At 44.9% G+C, this 19,173-nt stretch overlaps 1 protein-coding gene across 8 annotated transcripts in view; it reads left to right on the forward strand.

Moving 5' to 3' along the window:
- The first annotated feature begins 3,402 nt into the window (after nt 1-3,402).
- The window catches only part of TDRD12 (tudor domain containing 12), a 73,329-nt gene continuing 57,558 nt past the window's right edge, over nt 3,403-19,173 (forward strand). For 5 of the 8 annotated variants that reach the window (XR_014305159.1, XM_082708576.1, XM_082708577.1 and 2 more), the window contains exons 1-3: nt 3,971-4,251; nt 15,732-15,890; nt 17,677-17,813. Coding sequence is in view for 6 of the 8 variants with exons in the window: in XM_082708576.1 (XP_082564702.1) it covers nt 4,228-4,251; nt 15,732-15,890; nt 17,677-17,813 (320 nt within the window). In the remaining 2 variants the exon portion in view is untranslated. Of the gene's footprint in view, nt 3,583-3,970; nt 4,252-15,731; nt 15,891-17,676; nt 17,814-18,078; nt 18,144-19,173 lie in introns of those variants that run through there. The other 3 variants (XM_082708578.1, XM_082708579.1, XM_082708580.1) reach the window with 3 other exon arrangements.

Below are 19,173 nucleotides of genomic sequence, written 5' to 3' on the forward strand. Positions count from 1 at the left end.
AATCAGAGGGAAAAGCAGACTCCCCATGGAGCTGGGAGCCCGTTGCGGGACTTGATCCCAGGACTCCGGGATCATGACCTGAGCTGCAGGCAGTCGTCTAACCAACTGAGCCACCCAGGCGTCCCAAGGGAGTAGATCTTAAAGGTTCTCATCACAAGGAAAAAACTAACTGTGAGGTGATGGGTGTTAACTAAACTTATTGTGGTGATTATTTCATAATATATACGTATATCAAATCACTATGTTAAATGCTTTAGACGTCTACAATGTCATGCATCAACTGTATCTCGAGCTGGGAAAAAAGAAACGAAACCTAATTATAAGTCAATTAAAATAATTCTGCAAGAAAGCTAAAAGTAAAGAGAAAAAACATGAAAAGCTTAGAGATTATTAATTAGACGAAGTATCAGTGTACAAAGCAGTAAATGGGACAAGGTTAATTTTAATTTGATAGTGTATAGCTCAAAATGGAGATATGGGAAACTTCTTGTAGTGAATAACAACATTGAGCTTGTTAAAATACACGAGAAACAGGGATAATCTGATAGATGTTTATTATTAGTGGGAACTACGAACAAGGCATTCTCTGACAAAAAGATCAACTCCATGAAAGACAACTGAGGTGTCTGGGGGAAACACTAGGCAAGAACCAGGCTTGTATCTTTGGGCTATGATCCCATAACTGTAATGTCCATTCTCTCTCTCAACTGATGCAAAATGTCTCAGAAATAAAAGCGAAACAATTCTTTTCTTAAAAAATCAACAGACAAATGATTAAGCCAGCTTTGGGACCAAACTTCTTTTTTCTTTTTCTTTTTCTTTTTTTTTTTTTGTCAAAATGAGAATATTTTAAAACTAGGGAAGTGCAGACTGTTGTTTAGAGTTGATGTCTCCTAGGTAAGAGGATTTGAACTACATTTGGGAAAGAAGAGATCTTGGAGGGAGGGAAGAGAGAACAGGCCCTTCCTGGGCTCATTTTTAAGAATTATGCCAGTTCCAGGGGCACCTGAGTGGCTCAACTGATTAAGCATCTGCCTTTGTCTCAGGACATGATTACAGGGTCCTGGGATTGAGTCCTACATCTGGGTCCTGCTCTGTGGGGAGATGCAGACTCTACCTTTCTCTCTCTCAAATAAATAAATAAAATAAAATAATAATAATTAAAAAAAGAATTGTGCCAGTTCTGTAAAACTTGGTTCAGTTCCTCTCTCTTCCACCCCAACCATGAGCACAGTGAGGAGAGAATGTTCTGGTAGTCCTGCTGGATTGGAGGTCTTGCTATCTCAGACTTCCCCTCCTGCCATTCCTAATGCTTTGTTTTCTCTCCCTTTCTCCTTCCCTTGGGAACTTGAAAGATGCTTTGGGATGAGAAGCAAATCAATAATAGATTACTCTCCACTTAGACCATTTGCAGAACCAGAATATCCTTCCCATAAAGGGAAAAACTTTAATTTTCTAACGCCTAACATCACTTCACGGTGCCCGCAGAGCCAATCTGCTTGTGACAGCTTTTGATTGTTTGCTGTACCATGAACTGGCCAAATTTGTTCCTGACCAATATTTAACATTCTTGCACCACTGGAATAAGACTTCACCCTACTTGGCCGTGGCTTAAATTTTTTTTTTTTTTTTTTTTTTGGTCGTGGGCTTTACTTGGTAGCATTTTATTTGCGATTTCAGCTCCTATGATGATAAATGGAATTAGTCTATTAGTCTATAGTTCTTTGTATTGTCTTTGTCTGGTTTTAATATCAGGACTTAATTGCCTTATGAAAATGCACTGGGAGTCTTTTCATATTATTATGTTGCGGAGTAATTTTTTAAAAGATTTTATTTTTAAGCAATCTGTACACCCAACGTGGGACTCGAACCCACAACCCCAAGATCGAGGCACATGCTTCACTGACTGAGCCAGCCAGGCACCCCTGTATAATCAACATATTACATTACTTTCAGGTGCACAACACAATGATTTGATATTTATATGTCTTTTGAAATGATCACCACAATAAGTCTAGTGTCCCCAAACATAGTTACAAAAAAATTGGTTTCTGGTGATGAGAACTTCTAAGATCTATTCTCTTATCAACTTTCAAATATTTTATTAACTAAAATCACCACGCTGTACATCACATACCCATGAATTACTTATTGTGGAGTAATTTCTAAAACAAGCCTTCCCACTACCTAGCGGTGGTATGTGTGTGTGTGCGGGGTGTGTGTGTGTGACAGGTTACAGGTACCGAACTGATCCCCTTCAGCCTCAAGGGAACTAGGAAGCAGGATGGAGAAATACTTCCATTTTCTGAGTTCTGTGTTGAAACATCATATGTAGCATGGGTTCTAGTCAAAAGAAAAAGAAATGTTGACCGTAAACCAAGAACTGGGAGAAAGCTGTACTCTGCATTTTCTTTGGGGCTTGGGAACAGTTCCTGGGACCTCCTGTTTAAATAAGATCTGGTCCTTTCACACCGTTCTGACAAAGTGTGGAGCTTTCAGGTTTGTTGGTCCTTCCAGATGCCTCCACTGGAGGTGAAGCCTGGTTAGTACAGTTCATCAACAGGTGAACCTCATGTACTCAGCAGCTGTGTTTTCCTCCTTACTGGAAGTCCACACACCTCTCTTCTCCAACTCTCCTGCCTGAGATTTTAAGCAGTTCTGCTGCTTAAAAAATCTAACAGGCTTGGGGTGCCTGGGTGGCTTGGGGTGCCTTCCGCTCAGGTCATGATCTCAGGGTCCTGGGATGGAGTCCCGCATCGGGCTCTCTGCTCAGCAGGGAGCCTGCTTCCTCGTTCTCTCTCTGCCTGCCTCTCAGCCTGCTTGTGATCTCTGCCTGTCAAATAAATAAATGAAATCTTTAAAAAAAAAAAAATCTAACAGGCTTTTAAAACTGGATGCTTTTGTGAGCATTCTGCTCCCTGAAAACATAACCCCACAACGGCCATGCTCAAGAAATTGGTGCAAAATTTAAAAAAAAAATTTTTTTTTTGCCATCTTGTTGGTTCCCTTATTAGAAAGTTAATACCTCTTCACGTGGGCTTAAAATTTTTTTTTTTCACGATCAAGATATTGAAAGATTCACCTGTAAAACCACATAGGCCCGAATTTTTTTTTTAAATTATTTATGCTGTGGTTCCTTTGATTTTTAAGGAATATTCATGTTTCTTCTTGTGTGTTGACTTATTCAAATGCTGGAGGGAGATTCCCGGGGTAGTAATAAAAGCTAACCGTCCCTGAGTGCTTCTTGGGTGCCCTTTATTTAACGGTGTGACCCCATCTAATTGTGAGTCTCATTTTTTTTTAAATTATTTTTTATTAACATTTAATATATTATTAGCCCCAGGAGCACAGGTCTGTAAATCACCGGGTCTACACATTTCACAGCAGTGAGTCTCATTTTTTAAGCGAGAAAAACTAAGGCGTCCAGGTGTTTAAAATTTAGAGAACTCTTCGGTGCCGCAGCAACAAATACACGTGCCAATACACGTGCCGGGAAGAGCCAGGCGTTGGAGGCTGCAGTTTGGTGACCAGAACGGCCAGTGAGTGACAGAGTCTGGAGGAGCCCTGCCAGCTAAGGGTCAGGTGGGAGGAAATCTGGGACCCAAAGCGGGAGGCTGAGGTGGAGGGTGTGGGGAGGGGATGTGGCCAGGAGCCCCCTTCCCCCTCAACCCACTCCCCACCCTCACATTAGTGACCGGCTGGGCCTCTTCCTCAGCCTTAGGGCCACCAGGTGGAGGCGGGCTTCACGAGCTGACTCCTGGCGCTTGAGACTGGTGGGGGGCGAGCCACGTGATGCCCGGCGCCCTCCACTGCGCGCCCCCCACCCCGGGCGTGTCTCCTCCCCGCGCCCCTGCCCCGCCCCGCTGCACCCGGTGCTGTGCGCAGGGCGGCCGGCAGTTGTTCGTCCCGGCCGTTGGCGCCTCGCGGGCCTTCTAGAAGCCTCGAGGCTTGCCGGGCAGGGGTCGGACGTGGGAGGGGCGCAGTGCCCAAGCCGCGAGCGCGCTCCCGGCAGCGTCCTTTTGGGAGGGTGCGGAGCGTCGCGGCTGGTGTGCAGCGACCTGCGGGTCCCGGGGGCCCCCACGGAGGGCGGAGGCCGGCAGTGCCACGAGTTTTGCCCGCGAAGCGCCTTCCGAGTGAGGGACGACGGGAAGACCCGGGAAGGGACGCGGCCGCGACGGTGCTGGTCTCTCCACGCCGGCCGTCCGGCGGGAGCGACGCGCGGGGAAGATGCTCGAGGTGCTGGTGCTGAAGGTGAGCGAGCGCCCAGCCCCGGCCCGGCGGCCGGCCTCTCCCCGCGCAGGGGCCGCCCCGGCTGCTCACGCCGGTCTTCGGACCCGCGGGTGGGCTTGCCGGATGGGGTTCCGGACCCCCGACTGCAGATCGACAACACGAGATTTCAGTTCCAGGTGTGCCCAGGTGTTGTTTGGGACTCAGTAAAAAGTTACTCATCATGGATTTACTGACTCTGCAACCTTAGCGGGGGAGGATGGACCGTAACGCCTTCTCCCGCGCTCCCCCGTCCTGGGAGGCGCTGGCGTAGAGCCCCCGGGCCCCGGTCCTTGAACACGGGAACCTTCGGCTGGTCCTCTCCGGGGGGGGGGGGGGCGGGGAGAGTGTCCCTATTTCAGGGTCCTTGTGGCAACCACCCCTCCACACCCGCCCCTCCCAGCTTCACGCGGGAAGCTGCTCGCTCGCGCCCCTGGACTCTGGCGGCCCCTCCCCACGCGTGCGCCCTGGGGCTCCGAACTCCAGTCCTCGAGCGCGTGAAGGAGGCGGGGCGTGCCGGCAGCTGCAGCTCCGAGTCGCGCGGGTAAGAGGCACGAGGCCGAAGGCAGGCCGTGTTCACAAGGTTAGTTGGAGGGAGGAGTTTACAAACCAGAGCAAACGGGTGGGTTTTGGTCTCTGGGAAAAGGAAATACAAAAAAATTTTTTTTGTTTTTTAATCATGCTTCTGTGGGCGGAGAAGAGGAACGTAGCAAATGATGGATTTTTAAAAACCATTAATTTTCGGGGCGCCTGGGTGGCTCAGTGGCTTAAGCCACTGCCTTCGGCTCAGGTCATGATCTCAGGGTCGTGGAATCCAGTCCCACATCGGGCTCTCTGCTCAGCAGGGGCCTGCTTCCTCCTCTCTCTCTACCTGCCTCTCTGCCTACTTGTGATCTCTCTCTGTCAAATAAATAAATTTCTTAAAAAAAAAATTAAAACCATCAATTTTCCCGCTCCTTTTTTAGGTCTTAGGTAATTTATATGAGCAGAGATTCATGGACGTTTGAAGCATCTGATTTTTTTAAAATTTTATTTATTTATTTTTACAGAGAGATCACAAGTAGGCAGAGGCAGGCAGAGAGAGAGGGAAGCCGGCTCCCCGCTGAGCAGAGAGCCCGATGCGGGACTCGATCCCAAGACCCTGAGATCATGACCCTAGCTGAAGGCAGCGGCTTAACCCACTGAGCCACCCAGGCACCCTGAAGCATTTGATTCTTACAGAGAATTTACTCCAAGACTTTTAGGCTTTTCATATCTAACTGGCAAGCCCCTCTCCATCACTAGTTCTAAACAGGCATCTCCTGTTTCGCCTGTAGGAAGACAGGGCTCTACTAGGGTTGCACCGGGGCAGAACTGGCGGCAGGAGTTGTTGGATTCTCCCTGTCTCAAACTTGGGAAACAATCCCTGTCTTGGATCCTTTTCTTTACCCTGTCAGCTCTGCTCTGTCCACACTTCCGGCTCTTAATCTACTGGCCCTCAGCGAATTTTCTATACATACAGGAGTAGTTCCCTAAGTGTGCTACAGGTTGCAGTTGTAGTTCTCCAGGTTAATTTAGCTTTTACGTGGATGCAAATTTTTCCCTCAAGTGCCCATCAGGAGATGAATGGAGAAGCAAAGTGTGGTCTATACATATAATGGAATACTACTCAGCCTTAATAACAAAGAAAATTCTGATACATGTTGTAATATGGATGAACCATCCCTTGTTAAGTGAAAGAAGCCAGATACAAAAGGACAAATACTGTATGATTCTACTTGTTTTTTTTTTTTAAAGATTTTATTTTTATTTATTTGACAGAAATCACAAGTAGATGGAGAGGCAGGCAGAGAGAGAGGGAAGCAGGCTTCCTGCTGAGCAGAGAGCCCGATGCGGGACTCGATCCCAGGACCCTGAGATCATGACCTGGACCCTGAGATCATGACCTGAGCCGAAGGCAGCGGCTTAACCCATTGAGCCACCCAGGCGCCCCGTGTATGATTCTACTTCTGTGAGGTTCCTGGAGTACTTAGATTCAGAGAGACAAAGTAGAAGGGGGTTTGCTCAGGGGCTGAGGGGACACGGGTGGGGGATTATTACATAAAGGGTGAGGGTTTCAGTTTTGCAAGCTGAAAGGAATTCTGGAAATGGATGGTGGTGATGTGGTTAATGCCACTGAATTTGGTGAAGAGGGTAAATGTTATGGGTATTTTACCACAAAGTTATTATTAAAAATTGTTTAAATGTCCAATTAATATTTGTTGTAATGGATTTTAGAAATAACAGAAGTAGCATCAGAAGCCTGTTAAGATGAATCTCATGAAGCAAAAGGTGTTGATTGAAAATAATTTCTTAAGAAAGCAGCCCAGGCAAACGTGCCATTATGTTGGAAATGAGTCCGGCAGAGAGTATGGTGAGACCTAGTGGGAGTCCCGTAGATGGGCTTGTTCCCGCAGAAGGGCTACAGGAGAGAAGAATTAGCCATGGCATCTTTGTTGGGGTGACTGGCACCAGAAAAGCCCCAGGGTCATTGGTCATAGAATCAAGCTGTGTTCCAGAAGGACTGTTGACAGTAGGGTGTGGACCCTTCAAATGGACAGCTTGTGCCAGGGAGGAGAGGTAGGGGCTAAGCAGACATGGGTGACATGGATGACATTCTGAAAGCTGCAGTCTGTGACATCCCTACTGGGGTAAAGCAGCTATTTCCTGGCTCACATGAACGATTTCAGTGCTGTCCATGGGATCTACAAACAGTATTTCAAGAGTGGTTTTCCTGCCCGGAGGAGGCCGTGTTGAGATGAAAGGTCCAAGGACCTCTTGCATCAGCATGACTGTCAGTGGGTCAGGTCTTCCTGTTTCGTTTGGAATTATCACAGCTATTTATTTTATTTTAAGATTTTATTTATTTGAAAAAAAAAAGATTTTATTTATTTGACAGAGAGCACACAAGCAGGGGGAGTGGCAGGCAGAAAAAGAGGGAGAAGCAGACTCCCCACTGAGCAGGGAGCTGATGCAGGGCTCTGCCCCAGGACCCCAGGGTCATGACCTGAGCCGAAGGCAGACACTTAAGTGACTGAGCCACCCAAGTGTCCCTGTCACAGCGTTTTAAAATTAACATCTTAATTTTTACAATCGATGTTGGAGAGGTTAAGTTTGACTAAGATATGTGGAGTTATTACGGAAATACCACACACTAAGGGAACTTGAACAGAAATTAAAGATTAGATGATGTTATAAATTACACTTGGACACATAGATACTACCGAATGTGGGATATGACACTCATGACATTTTTACTCAGGGAAGTAAAGACGTAAAAGGAAATAACAAATAATAAAGGAAATAACAAAAGATGGGTTAATCATACCTGAGAAATAATAGAGTATACCTAATTTGATTAAATCTTAGTAATGACATGAAATATTTAGTTATCTTGCCAGAATAAAATTTAAGTATTCAAGTTTGAATGGCAGGGATAAAGGAGAAGAAAGTGGACCAAAATTTTATATAGGTGATATTTTTCTTTCTTTTTTTTTTTCTTAAGATTTTATTTATTTATCAGAGAGAGCGAGGGAGAGAGTGAGCACAGACAGACAGAATGGCAGGCAGAGGCAGAGGGAGAAGCAGGCTCCCTGCCGAGCAAGGAGCCTGATGTGGGACTCGATCCCAGGACGCTGGGATCATGACCTGAGCCGAAGGCTGCTGCTTAACCAACTGAGCCACCCAGGCATCCCTATAGGTGATATTTTTCTAATGGAAATACAACAGACATAACAGGGGAGAGAATGTGTAAGGGTGATTACACTGTGGCCGGTATTGGTTTATAGGCTTGGCTGGAAGCAGCCAGTTTCAGAGGTGAGAGGCTCCCCATCCTAGGTCATCCATCCCCTCCCAGTAAAGCTCACATTCTCCTAGTTGGTAAAACCAAACCTGGCCTGAGTTTTGAGGTTTTAGAGGCAAATTAAAAAAAAAAAAAAGAAAAAAATATATATATATACACACACATATAGATGTAACTTCAAAGGATCTATAATGCCTTAAAAAAATTTTAAGCATCTTTCCAACTTCATATTTTGAAGATTTTCAGATATAAAAACAAGTCACAAAAACCATATTGAGAATAACCATATGCTCTATACCCTAATTATTAATATTTTATTTGCATATTTCTTTATGAATAGATATATAGGAAATTACTTGTTAGATATATAGGAAATTACTCTTTGCTGACCCATTTGAGAATGAGTTTAGAACTCTAAATCCTTACACATGTATTTCCTAAGAACCAAGACTTTCTCTTATATCATCATGATGTAATTATCACACTTGGGAAATTTAACATTGATCCAGTACCATAATACATAGTCTGTGTTCAAATTTCTCCATTTGTCTCAATAATGTCTTCTCAAACTTGTTTTCTCTGCTCCAGGATCCAATAAAAAATTGTACTTTGGGGGCACCTGGGTGGCTCAGTGGGTTAAAGCCTCTGCCTTCGGCTCAGGTCATGATCTCAGGGTCCTGAGATCAAGCCCCGAATTGGGCTCTCTGCTCAGCGGAGAGCCTGCTTCCCCCCTCCTCTCTCTCTGTCTGCCTCTCTGCCTACTTGTGATCTCTCTCTGTCAAATAAATAATAAATAAAATCTTGAAAGAAAATTGTACATTGCATTTAGTTGTCATGGCCTCTTAGTCTCCTTTAATTTAGGTCAGTTCCCTGGCTTTTTTGTGTCTTTGATGTCATTGAAATTTATGAAAAACAAGGGCAGTTGCTTTGCAAAATATCACTCGGTTCAGATTTGTTTGTTTCTTCATAATTATGTTTAGGTTAGGCATTTTTAGTAAAACTACTGCATGGGCAATATCACATCAGAGGACAAGAAGCTTTTAAAATCATTCCTGTGATTAAACATAGTTAAGTCTTAACTTTTTATTAGAAAATAGGCTGGACATACAAAAATATAAAAAATATAAACACCTGGAAATCCACCAAGGTAAGTAGCTTTGTCAAATATTTTAACATTTTGCCGTGTTTGCTGCACCTATTTTTTTTTTCTTTTAAGATTTTTACTTACTTTAGGGAGTGGTATGTGTGAATGCAGGTGGGGAAAGGGGCAGAGGTTGAGCTCAGGCAGGCTCCCTGCTGAGCTCAGAGCCCTTGGAGGTGGGGCTTCATCTCACAGATTGAGATCATGACCTGAGCCAAAACCAGGAGTTAGACGCTTAACTGGCTGAGCCACCCAGGCCTGCTTCTTTTTTTTTTTTAAACACATAAACTATTTTTTATTTTTTTAAAAGATTTTATTTATTTGACAGCGATCACAAGTAGGCAGAGAGGCAGGCAGAGAGAGAGGAGGAAGCAGGCTCCCTGCTGAGCAGAGAGCCTGATGCGGGGCTCAGTCCCAGGACCCTGAGATCATGACCTGAACTGAAGGTAGAAGCTTAACCCACTGAACCACCGGGACGTCCCCATAAACTATCTTTTAAATTGGGGTACGATTTATATATGGTAACCTTCATCATTTTTCATGTAGAATTCTGTTACATTTTGAAAAATCATACAGTCCTGTTACCACCACCACAATCAAAGTAGAGAGCAGTTCCCTCACCCCTCCATTACCTTTCGCTCCTTTGTAGTCCTTTCTTTGCCCCAGTCCAGATCCCCTGGAACCACTGATCTTTATCTTCCCTGTTAGCTTTGTCTTTTCTAGGATGTACGATTGGAAATGTGGGTGGGTACACAATCATGCTGATCATGCTGTGGGGCTAGCCTCCCCGGCAGGCTTCTCTTAGTGGGTGCATTTGAGACCTGCCTAGGTGGTTGTGTGAGTCTTGATGGCTTCCTTTTTACTGCTGAGCAGTCCTCCACTGAAAGAACATGCAAGTTTGTACAGTCACCAGCTGGAGGCCCTTTGAGTTGTTTCCAGTTGGGGGCGATTATAAATAAAGCCGCTCTAACCTTTACAGACAGGTTTTTGTGTGAACCCAAGTTCCATTTCATGGATACATAACTAGACTTTGATTACCTGTTTAACTTCATGAGAAAATCTTCCACGGTGACCATGCCATTATGGGTTCCCTTTGGCAATGTGTAAGAGTTCTTTCTGCAGGGCGCCTGGAATTGGGATTCTTGACCTTGGGGTTGTGAGTTTGATGTGTAGAAAGTGCTTAAAAAGTGAAGTGTAGGAATTACTTAAAAATAAAATCTTGGGCGCCTGGGTGGCTCAGTGGGTTAAGTAAGCCTCTGCCTTCAGCTCAGGTCATGATCCCAGGGTCCTGGGATCGAGCCCCCCATCGGGCTCTCTGCTCAGCGGGGAGCCTGCTTCCTTCTCTCTCTCTCTCTCCCTGCCTCTCTGCCTACTTGTAATCTCTCTCTCTGTGTCAAATAAAATCTTTAAAAAAAAATAAAATCTTTTTTAAAAATGTCTACTTGTTTTGCATCCTCACCAGCATGTAATATGTGATAGGGTCAATTTTATAGATTTTAGCTGTTCTGGTAGTGTTCACTGTGTAGTGGTATCCTCTTGTGGTTTTAATGTGCATTTTCTTTTTTTTTAAGATTTTATTTATTTGACAGAGATCACAAGTAGGCAAAGAGGCAGGCAGAGAGAGAGAGGAGGAGGAAGCAGGCTCCCCACAGAGCTGAGAGTCGATTCCAGGGTTCTGGGATCATGACCTGAGCTGAAGGCAGAGCATAACCCACTGAGCCACCCAGGCACCCCCTAATGTGCATTTTCTAATGATGGATGATATGCTAATCATCTTTCCATGGGTTTGCTTGCCATCCTTCCATCCTTTTGGGTCAAGTGTCCGTTCGGATCTGTCCATTTCTCTACTTGGTCATTTTTTTACTGCGTTTTTAGCCTTTATATTGTGGATGAAGTTCTTTGAAGTTGAATGTGATTGAAAATATTTTCTCCCAGTTTATGACTTTCCTTTCTCTTAACAATGTCTTTCAAAAGGCAAAATTTAAAATTTGGATTAAGGGGGTGGGATTATGGACATTGGGGAGGGTATGTGCTTTGGTGAGTGCTGTGAAGTGTGTAAACCTGGTGATTCACAGACCTGTACCCCTGGGGATAAAAATATATGTTTATAAAAAATAAAAAATTAAAAAAAAATGCAGATTCTCACTCCAAAAAAAATAAAATAAATAAAATAAAATTTGGATTAGGTCCAATTTACCAATTTTTGCTTGTACAAATTAAACTTTTGGTGTTACATCGAAAATCTTTGTCTAACCCATCGTGACAAGGATTTCCCCCATGTATTCTTTTTTTTTTTTTTTTTAAGATTTTATTTATCTATTTGACAGAGAGAGAGCATCACAAGTAGGCAGAGAGGCAGGCGGGGGGCGGGGGAAGCAGGCTCCCCGCTGAGCAGAGAGCCCAATGCGGGGCTGGATAGCATGACCTGAGCAGAACACAGAGGCCTCAACCCACGGAGCCACCCAGGCACCCCTCCCCCATGTATTCTTTTAGAAGTTTTATAGTTTTATATTTTACATTTAGATATATAGAGTTAATTTTTGTATCTGGAATGAAAAATAGATCCAATTTAATTTTTGTGGCTACAGATAGTTAATTGTTTCTGCATCATTTATTAAAAACTACCCTTTCTCTGCTGAACTCCTCTTGTGCCTTTATCAAGACTCAGTTGACCATATACATGTGGCTTTGTTTCTGGGCTGTTAGCTTATGTCTCCAGGAGCCCTGTACTTTTTTTTTTTTTTTTTTAAGATTTTATTTATTTATTTGACAGAGATCACAAGTAGGCAGAGCAGCAGGCAGAGAGAGAGGAGGAAGCAGGCTCCCTGCTGAGCTGGATCCCAGGACCCTGGTACCATGACCTGAGCTGAAGGCAGAGGCTTTAACCCACTGAGCCACCCAGGCGCCCCATGATTACTACAGCTTTTTAATAAATCTTGAAATCAGGTGGTTTGAGTCTTCCAACTGTGTTGTTCTTTTTCAGAAGTATTTGGGCCATTTTAGTTCCTTTTGCCTTTCCAGTAAGAATTTCCTAATGAGTTTGTTGATTTCTCAATTCCTGTTGGAACTGAGTTGTATTTATGAATCCTTGTGGGAAAAATCAACATCTTAGTCCATGAACACAGTATACTGGCATTAAAGAGGCCTTCCTTGGTCTGTTTGATTAGTTTTTGTACCTTTCAACACATATTTTGTTGGGCTCATTCCTGAGTAATCCTGTTTTTTGGTGCTATTGAAAATGGTGCTTTTTTTAAATTTAAATTTCCAGTTTTCATTGCTGGACTATAGATGTACGGTTGAATGTATTATGTGACCTTCTACACTTTTTTGTAGATTCCTTAGGATTTTCTATGGAGATATTGTTTGCAAATAGAGACCCTTTTCTTTCTTCATTTCCAGGCTTGCTAACAACCTTTTTCTTACTTCATTATACTAAGTAGGGCCTCCAGTATGATGTCAAATAGTAGTAGTGAGCACACCACAACTAACTTTTTTGGGGGGAGGTATGTTTTACTTCTTTGGAATTACCTTTTCCCTAGGTTTTTTTTGTTTTTTTAAATATAATTTCCACTTTTTCCATGAGATTCTCCTCTTTAGGAAACACAGAGACTCACTACAACCATCATGTCCTTAAGTTACTCAGCCTATTTCTAGCAGCTGCTTTGACGGCCTTGCCTGTTCATGTCAACTTCTGGGTGGTCTTGGGTCCACGTCTGACGACTGCCTTTGTCCTTGGCCACACGTCACATTTCCATCTCCTTACATGGCCGGTATCTGCACGCAGGGTACTGCAGTTACGGTGAAGAGTGCCGGCTGACCTGCGCTTCGGTTGCTCGCGGTGCGGTCCGGGAGGCTTGGGTTACACTCCTCAGGCCCCGTCTGCTTTTGCCGGAGCACACTGTGCTTGTCCAGCAGTGCGGGCTGGAGTTCACAGGCATGGCCATCAGCGGTTTCCCGGGAGAGGCCGAGGTGCCTACTGAGCCTCTTGAATTTGGCTGGACTCCTGCTGCAGACGGTTTCCCAGTGATGGCTGCCGAAGACAGACAAAAGCAGACATTGGTCAGAACATTAGCTGCCGGCAGTGGCAAGAGGAGCTGGGGAAGGCGAGAGGGGGCCGAGCATTTTGAGGGAAGACTGAGGAAGAGGAGGGGAGGGGCTCCAGGGATACTGGGATCAGGGACTGGTCAGTGCTTGCCCTCTGAGGAAGGAGGTCCCAGGTGGCCGCCACAGCCTCCGGCCCTCCACAGGTTCTCCTGAGTAGCAGGAGGTACAGACACATCTCAAAGGGATGGGGAGGGTTGGCACCTATCAACCCTTCTGAGGAAATGCTCACAGGAAGGTCAAGGGTCTCTGTCCGAAGCCGCCTAGAACAGACCGTGGCTTCTCCTGGTGGCCTTGAGCTTCCCCAGGCAGGCATTTTGAGGGGGTGAGTGTCATCCCTGGGAAGGGCCTCTCTGTGCAGAGGTTTGGGGAGGTGACATGCTACGAGTTTGCCGTTCTCAGGGGCAGCAGCCAAAACTGTGGTGTTTCTGTCCACCTTCTCAGGGTTGCTTTCCCCTGGACTGTGGGGCTCACTGTGCCATACAGGCTTGCCGAGAACTTGGCTCTCCCCTTGGGGCTCTTTCAGAATTTCTCCCCTCAACGTACAGCTGTAGCCCCCCAAACTCCCTTCTCTGGTTCCTCAAGCCGCACACACAGTGGCTTTCTGCCTGAGTTGCAGCCCTTCCTCCTGGACTGGAAAAGCTGTGAGGAAATGTGGATCTCCCATCCTCTTGGCAAATCCTCTTGGCCGATCCTCTTGGCAAAGCATCCAGTCCCTGTGGTTTCTGTTCTCTTCAGCGCCTTTGTGTTTATTATTTCGTATTTTTTCCTGGGCTGATCATTGTTACTTGCAAGTGGGTTAGTCCATGTAAACCACTCTGCCATGACCTGCAACGAGAGTGGCCCACTGTTCTTTTTTCTCCCAACTATTTATTATAAAAATATTCAGATATTTAGAAAAATAGGATAGGGACGCCTGGGTGGCTCAGTTGGTTAGACGACTGCCTTCGGCTCAGGTCATGGTACTGGAGTCCTGGGATCGAGTCCCGCATCGGACTCCCAGCTCCATGGGGAGTCTGCTTCTCTCTCTGACCTTCTCCTCATTCATGCTCTCTCTCACTATCTCTCTCTCAAGTAAATAAATAAAAATCTTAAAAAAAAAAAAAAAGAAAAATAGGATATTAATGTGAACATCTGTTCACCTGCCACTTGGTACCTAGGACTGGAATTTTTTTTTTTTAAAGACAAGTTTTCTTGAATTTATCTGTTCTTTTTTTTTAAAAGACTTTTATTTATTTGACAAAGAGAGATCAGAAATAGGCAGAGAGGCAGGCAGAGAGAGAGAGGAGGGAAGCAGGCTCCCTGCCGAGCAGAGAGCCCAATGCAGGACTTGATCCCAGGACCCTGAGATCATGACCCGAACTGAAAGCAGAGGCTTTAACTCATTGAGCCGCCCAGGCACCCAGGACCAGAAGTCTTAAGATGTCATTGCTTTTAGGCCCTTTCAGTAAGCAGAGTTAGGAAATAAATGCCTTTGGAAAGTCTTGAATTCTTATTGATATCTTCAAGTCAGATTTAACTTTTTATTTTACATCTATACCCTCTAACGATGAAAATCTTGGTTTCTAATGACACTGCTCTATATCGAGATGCATTCAGAGAAGTCTGGTTTTCATCCCCACCTCTTCTATTCTTGGCTTCCTGTAGGTCATAACTTGTATTTGTTTTGGTTTTTCTGCCGTCATTTATTTTTTTTATTTTATGAACAGAATATACATGTATTCATATTTACCTCTCCTTCTTACAAAGACACAGCATATTGTAAACATGAAACCTTGCTTTTGTATTTTATCATGAATATTTTAAAAATAGAGGAGATGGGGTGCCTAGGGGTACAGTCGGTTAAGCATCTGCCTTTGGCTTGTGTTGTGTCATGATCTCAGGATCCTGGGATCAAGTCCCCTACCAGGCGCCCTGCTCAGCACGGAGTCTGCTTCTCCCTCTTCCTCTGCCTTCATGCGCTCTCTCTCTCTCCAATAAAGAAAGTCTTTAAAAAAATAAAATAAAAATTAAAAAAATGCAAGACATTTATCTCTGCTTTTTTGAGTCACAGACATAATTTTAAAAATTACTGATGTGTTATTGGTTATATTTTTTTTAACTTTTTACATGTTTTAGAATTTTATCTTTGTATCTTTTACCTGTTATCCAGCTGAGTTGAAATATAACATAAATGTAATAAATAACATTGTATGAGTTTAAGGTGTACAGTGTGATGATTTGATCTATATTGACAGTCTTTTTTTTATCTTTTAACCTTTGGTCTGACTATAAAAGACAGATGTTCATCTAGAATTTGTTAGACCACTTAAATTAGTAACAGTTATCATGCCTCTAAGGTTCATTATTTTATGGTTCTGTTTTTTAAACCAGGCATTGTTTTGTCTTTTAAAATTTTTACAGATTGAAGATCCAGAATGCTTCTGGGTTATTATAAAAGGATGTAGTCCCTTTTTAGATCATGAAGTTGATTATCAAAAACTAAATAGTGCCATGAATGACTTCTATAATAACATGTGTCAAGATATAGAAATAAAACCGTTAATGTTGGAAGAAGGGCAGGTATGTGTCTACATGTGTTTTAAGCACTGTGTCTTGAAATACTGCTTAAAATGTACACATTTTGGTGACAGAAGCTTTTAGGGTGTTTTAATTGCTCATAATACTGCCTTGTGTTAGGTTCTTTTGGCTGCACGAAATTTGGGCTGGTTTTGGAAAGCAGAGGTTGTAGAAGATTCTAGTAGGGCAACGGGAGATGGAATGTCATCCAAATTCAGGCATTGGGCTGTCCTCCTAGGGCTGGGAACCGGAGGCTCTTCTGAATCTAGTCTAGATCTGCCACGGGTTTGGCGGCCTCAGCTGAGGGGGCATAGGGGTTTTCAGTCCAGGGCCAGTGCCTCCCTTTTGCGACTCATCACTGTGGCCAAGTCACGCTTGTTCATTTTCCTTGCCTCACGGCACAGCCCCTTCTTCCTTTCTTGCCGCCTTGGCTCCTGGGCCCATTGTCTCATTCTCTCTGCAAGTCAGTCACTTTTCAGAAGAGTTAGAATTTTTCTACTGGGAAAGTTTTATAAACTATGAGAAACATTAGAAATAATTGGAACACCCCTCCCCTTTCAAACAAAATCTTCATTAACAACATTATTTTTTTCCATACCATTGACTTGGTGAAGTGAGGAAATCCAGTCAGTTGTCCTTTTCAAATACTCCACATTTTGGGGAGCCTGAGTGCCTCCCTGTGATGGTGCTGAACTTTCCACCCCTTCTCCAGGGGGTGCCTGTCCGCCTTTCCTGCAGATGAGGCACCATCCCATGACTAGCACCGCCTGAACAGTCCTTCTGTTTAACCTTCCCAAACAGTCACTTTCACATGCCTTCTGTGTCCAGAGGTCTGTGTGGTTTTTCTCTCCTCTTCATTTTTTAAAAGACTGTATTGAACTCACAGCTTTAAATATATTCCATCAGCTGTCCTCATTGTTCTTTATGCTTTAATTGCCCCCTTTTGGGTTGGTGGAAGCCCCATACGCCACCAGTTCAAAGCCAGCTGAACTGCTATCTGTTTAAACCCTCCACCCTTTGGCAAGATTTCTCTGTGGTTATTTGACTTTGGAGTTATGGGAGGCTTGCAAGCCCATCCCTTGCAAAGTGGCCGCTCTGTGGTGTCCGGGTTCAGTTCCCGAGTGTGGCAGTCTCCTCTCTGCTGGCTTCTTCCTGGTTGGACACAGCTTTCTCCCCACGGGGCCCTTTCTGAGCCTGTGGTCAGTGTCTGGTTTGCCCGTCTGGGTCAATGTCGAGTCTGCTCTGGCCAAGCAGCCCCATGGGACGGTGGGTTGGTCAGGTGGCTGTCACTGCTGTGGGGCAGTTTCCCTAGAGTGGGGCTGCAGGCACGCACTGATTTCTGGAGTCATTCAGTGAGTAGTTGTTGGAGGCTTCGTGCACAGCAAGCACAGTTATAGGTGTTGGGCACATGCTGGTGCAGAAGACAGCCGGTCCTGGAGCTGAGGTGAGCCTGGGTGGGGATTTCACAGGGGTCTGGCCACGTGATCAACACCCATTCGTAAGCTTTGTTTTCTGACTTAAGAAGGCAAAGTAATGCATTTTCCTTGTTTTACTTTCAAAAGCCTGTCCTTATTTAAGGAGTGAGCGTGACTGGGGGAGGAAAGCCTGAAATAGGACCTGGCTGCCCTGTGCTCTGGTTACTGCCCAGCAGGGGCCGGTGCAGGCAGCCCCAGCCGCCTCCCCCCCCTTTCCTCTTCTGGAAGGTAGAATGTGGGCAGAGATGGTTTGGGGGTATCTTTTTGTTCTCTCCCTCGACGGAGGTTTTAACGCCAAGGTTTCTCTTCTATAGGTCTGTGTGGTGTATTGTCAGGAACTGAGGTGTTGGTGCAGGGCTGTTATTAAGTCCATTGTGTCTTCGGCCGACCATTACCTGGCAGAATGTTTCCTTGTGGATTTTGCCAAGTACATCCCTGTGAAATCTAAAAAGTATGTATGTATTTATTTCTTCTTCTACTTTTTAGGGAGACAGATATCCGTTTTGAAGGAGAAGGTCCATTTTCACAGTGAGAGGATAGAGGTCAGAGAACTAGAATGTTCTTAGCTTCCCATGGGGACGGCTTGCAGATTCCAGTTCTGTACGCAGTCAGTGTAGGGGCTGGTGGTCGCAGTGAGGACCTGGGCAGCTGGGCCCTCCTTCTACCGTCCTTTCTGGGCAGAGCATGTGCTCACCCGGCCTCCCCTCCCAGCGTGTTCCTGTGATGGAGTGCGTCCTCCTGGAGGCTGTGCTGCAGGAAACACCCTACCTGGAGGCAGAAGGTCGTCTGGTGCCCACAGAAGGGGTGGGTGCTGGTGCAGCCTCAAGTAGGGGGAGCAGAGCGCCTGTGCAAATAGTCCTGCTGTTCTTCCTTAGCAGAGTGAGGGCATGACCACAGCCACAGAAGGTGGGAAAATGGTTCCAGAGTGGCCTTCATTGGCTCCAGGAGCACCCATTAACAGTTCATTAGAGGAACGCCTGGGTGGCTCCGATGGTTGGACAACTAACTGCCTTCGGCTCAGGTCATGATCCTGGAGTCCCGGGATCGAGTCCCACATCGGGCTCCCAGCTCCACGGGGAGTCTGCTTCTCTCTCTGACCTTCTCCTCGCTCATGCTCTCTCACTGTCTCTCTCTCAAATAAATAAATAAATAAATCTTAAAAAAACAAAACAAAACAAAAAAAACCACAGTTGATTAGAAAACACCAGCAACACATCAGACTTTGTGTTTGTGATAATTTTCCATAGTTTCCTGTTCCAGAGTAAGAGAATATCAGTTTATTTTTTTATTTTTATTTTTTAAAAAAGAGTTTATTTATTTATTTGACAGAGACACAGAGAGAGGGGCAACAGAAATAGGGGGAGTGGGAGAGGGAGAAGCAGGCTCTCCACAGAGCAGAGAGCCCAATGAGGGGCTCGATCCCAGGATCCTGGGATCATGACCTCAGCCAAAGGCAGATGCTTTAGAACTGAGCCACCCAGGCGCCCCAGGATATCAGTTTAATAATTAAATGAGGACCCTTCTTCCAAAAGAGTATTTTTGTAGTAAGAGTAAAGCATTTCATGGCAGAAGGACTTCTCAAACATTGGGAATTCGCAGATACTTAAGAAAAAAAGTAGATGCCTTTGTAGCTTGTGATTCTGCATCTTTATAACCAGCCTTGTTATCAAAGTAAATATTGTGTTTAATTGTTTGGGAAGATTTTTAGTATTCGGAGTTTTGGGCAAGAGAAGCCCGTGATTCAGTAGTGTGCAGGGAGGCTTGAGGGGCAGTCAGGACCGGCACCTTTTTCTGAACTGTGGAGATGAGGT

This window comes from Mustela nivalis (assembly GCF_964662115.1).
Source record: "Mustela nivalis genome assembly, chromosome: 18".
Lineage (NCBI taxonomy): Eukaryota > Metazoa > Chordata > Mammalia > Carnivora > Mustelidae > Mustela > Mustela nivalis.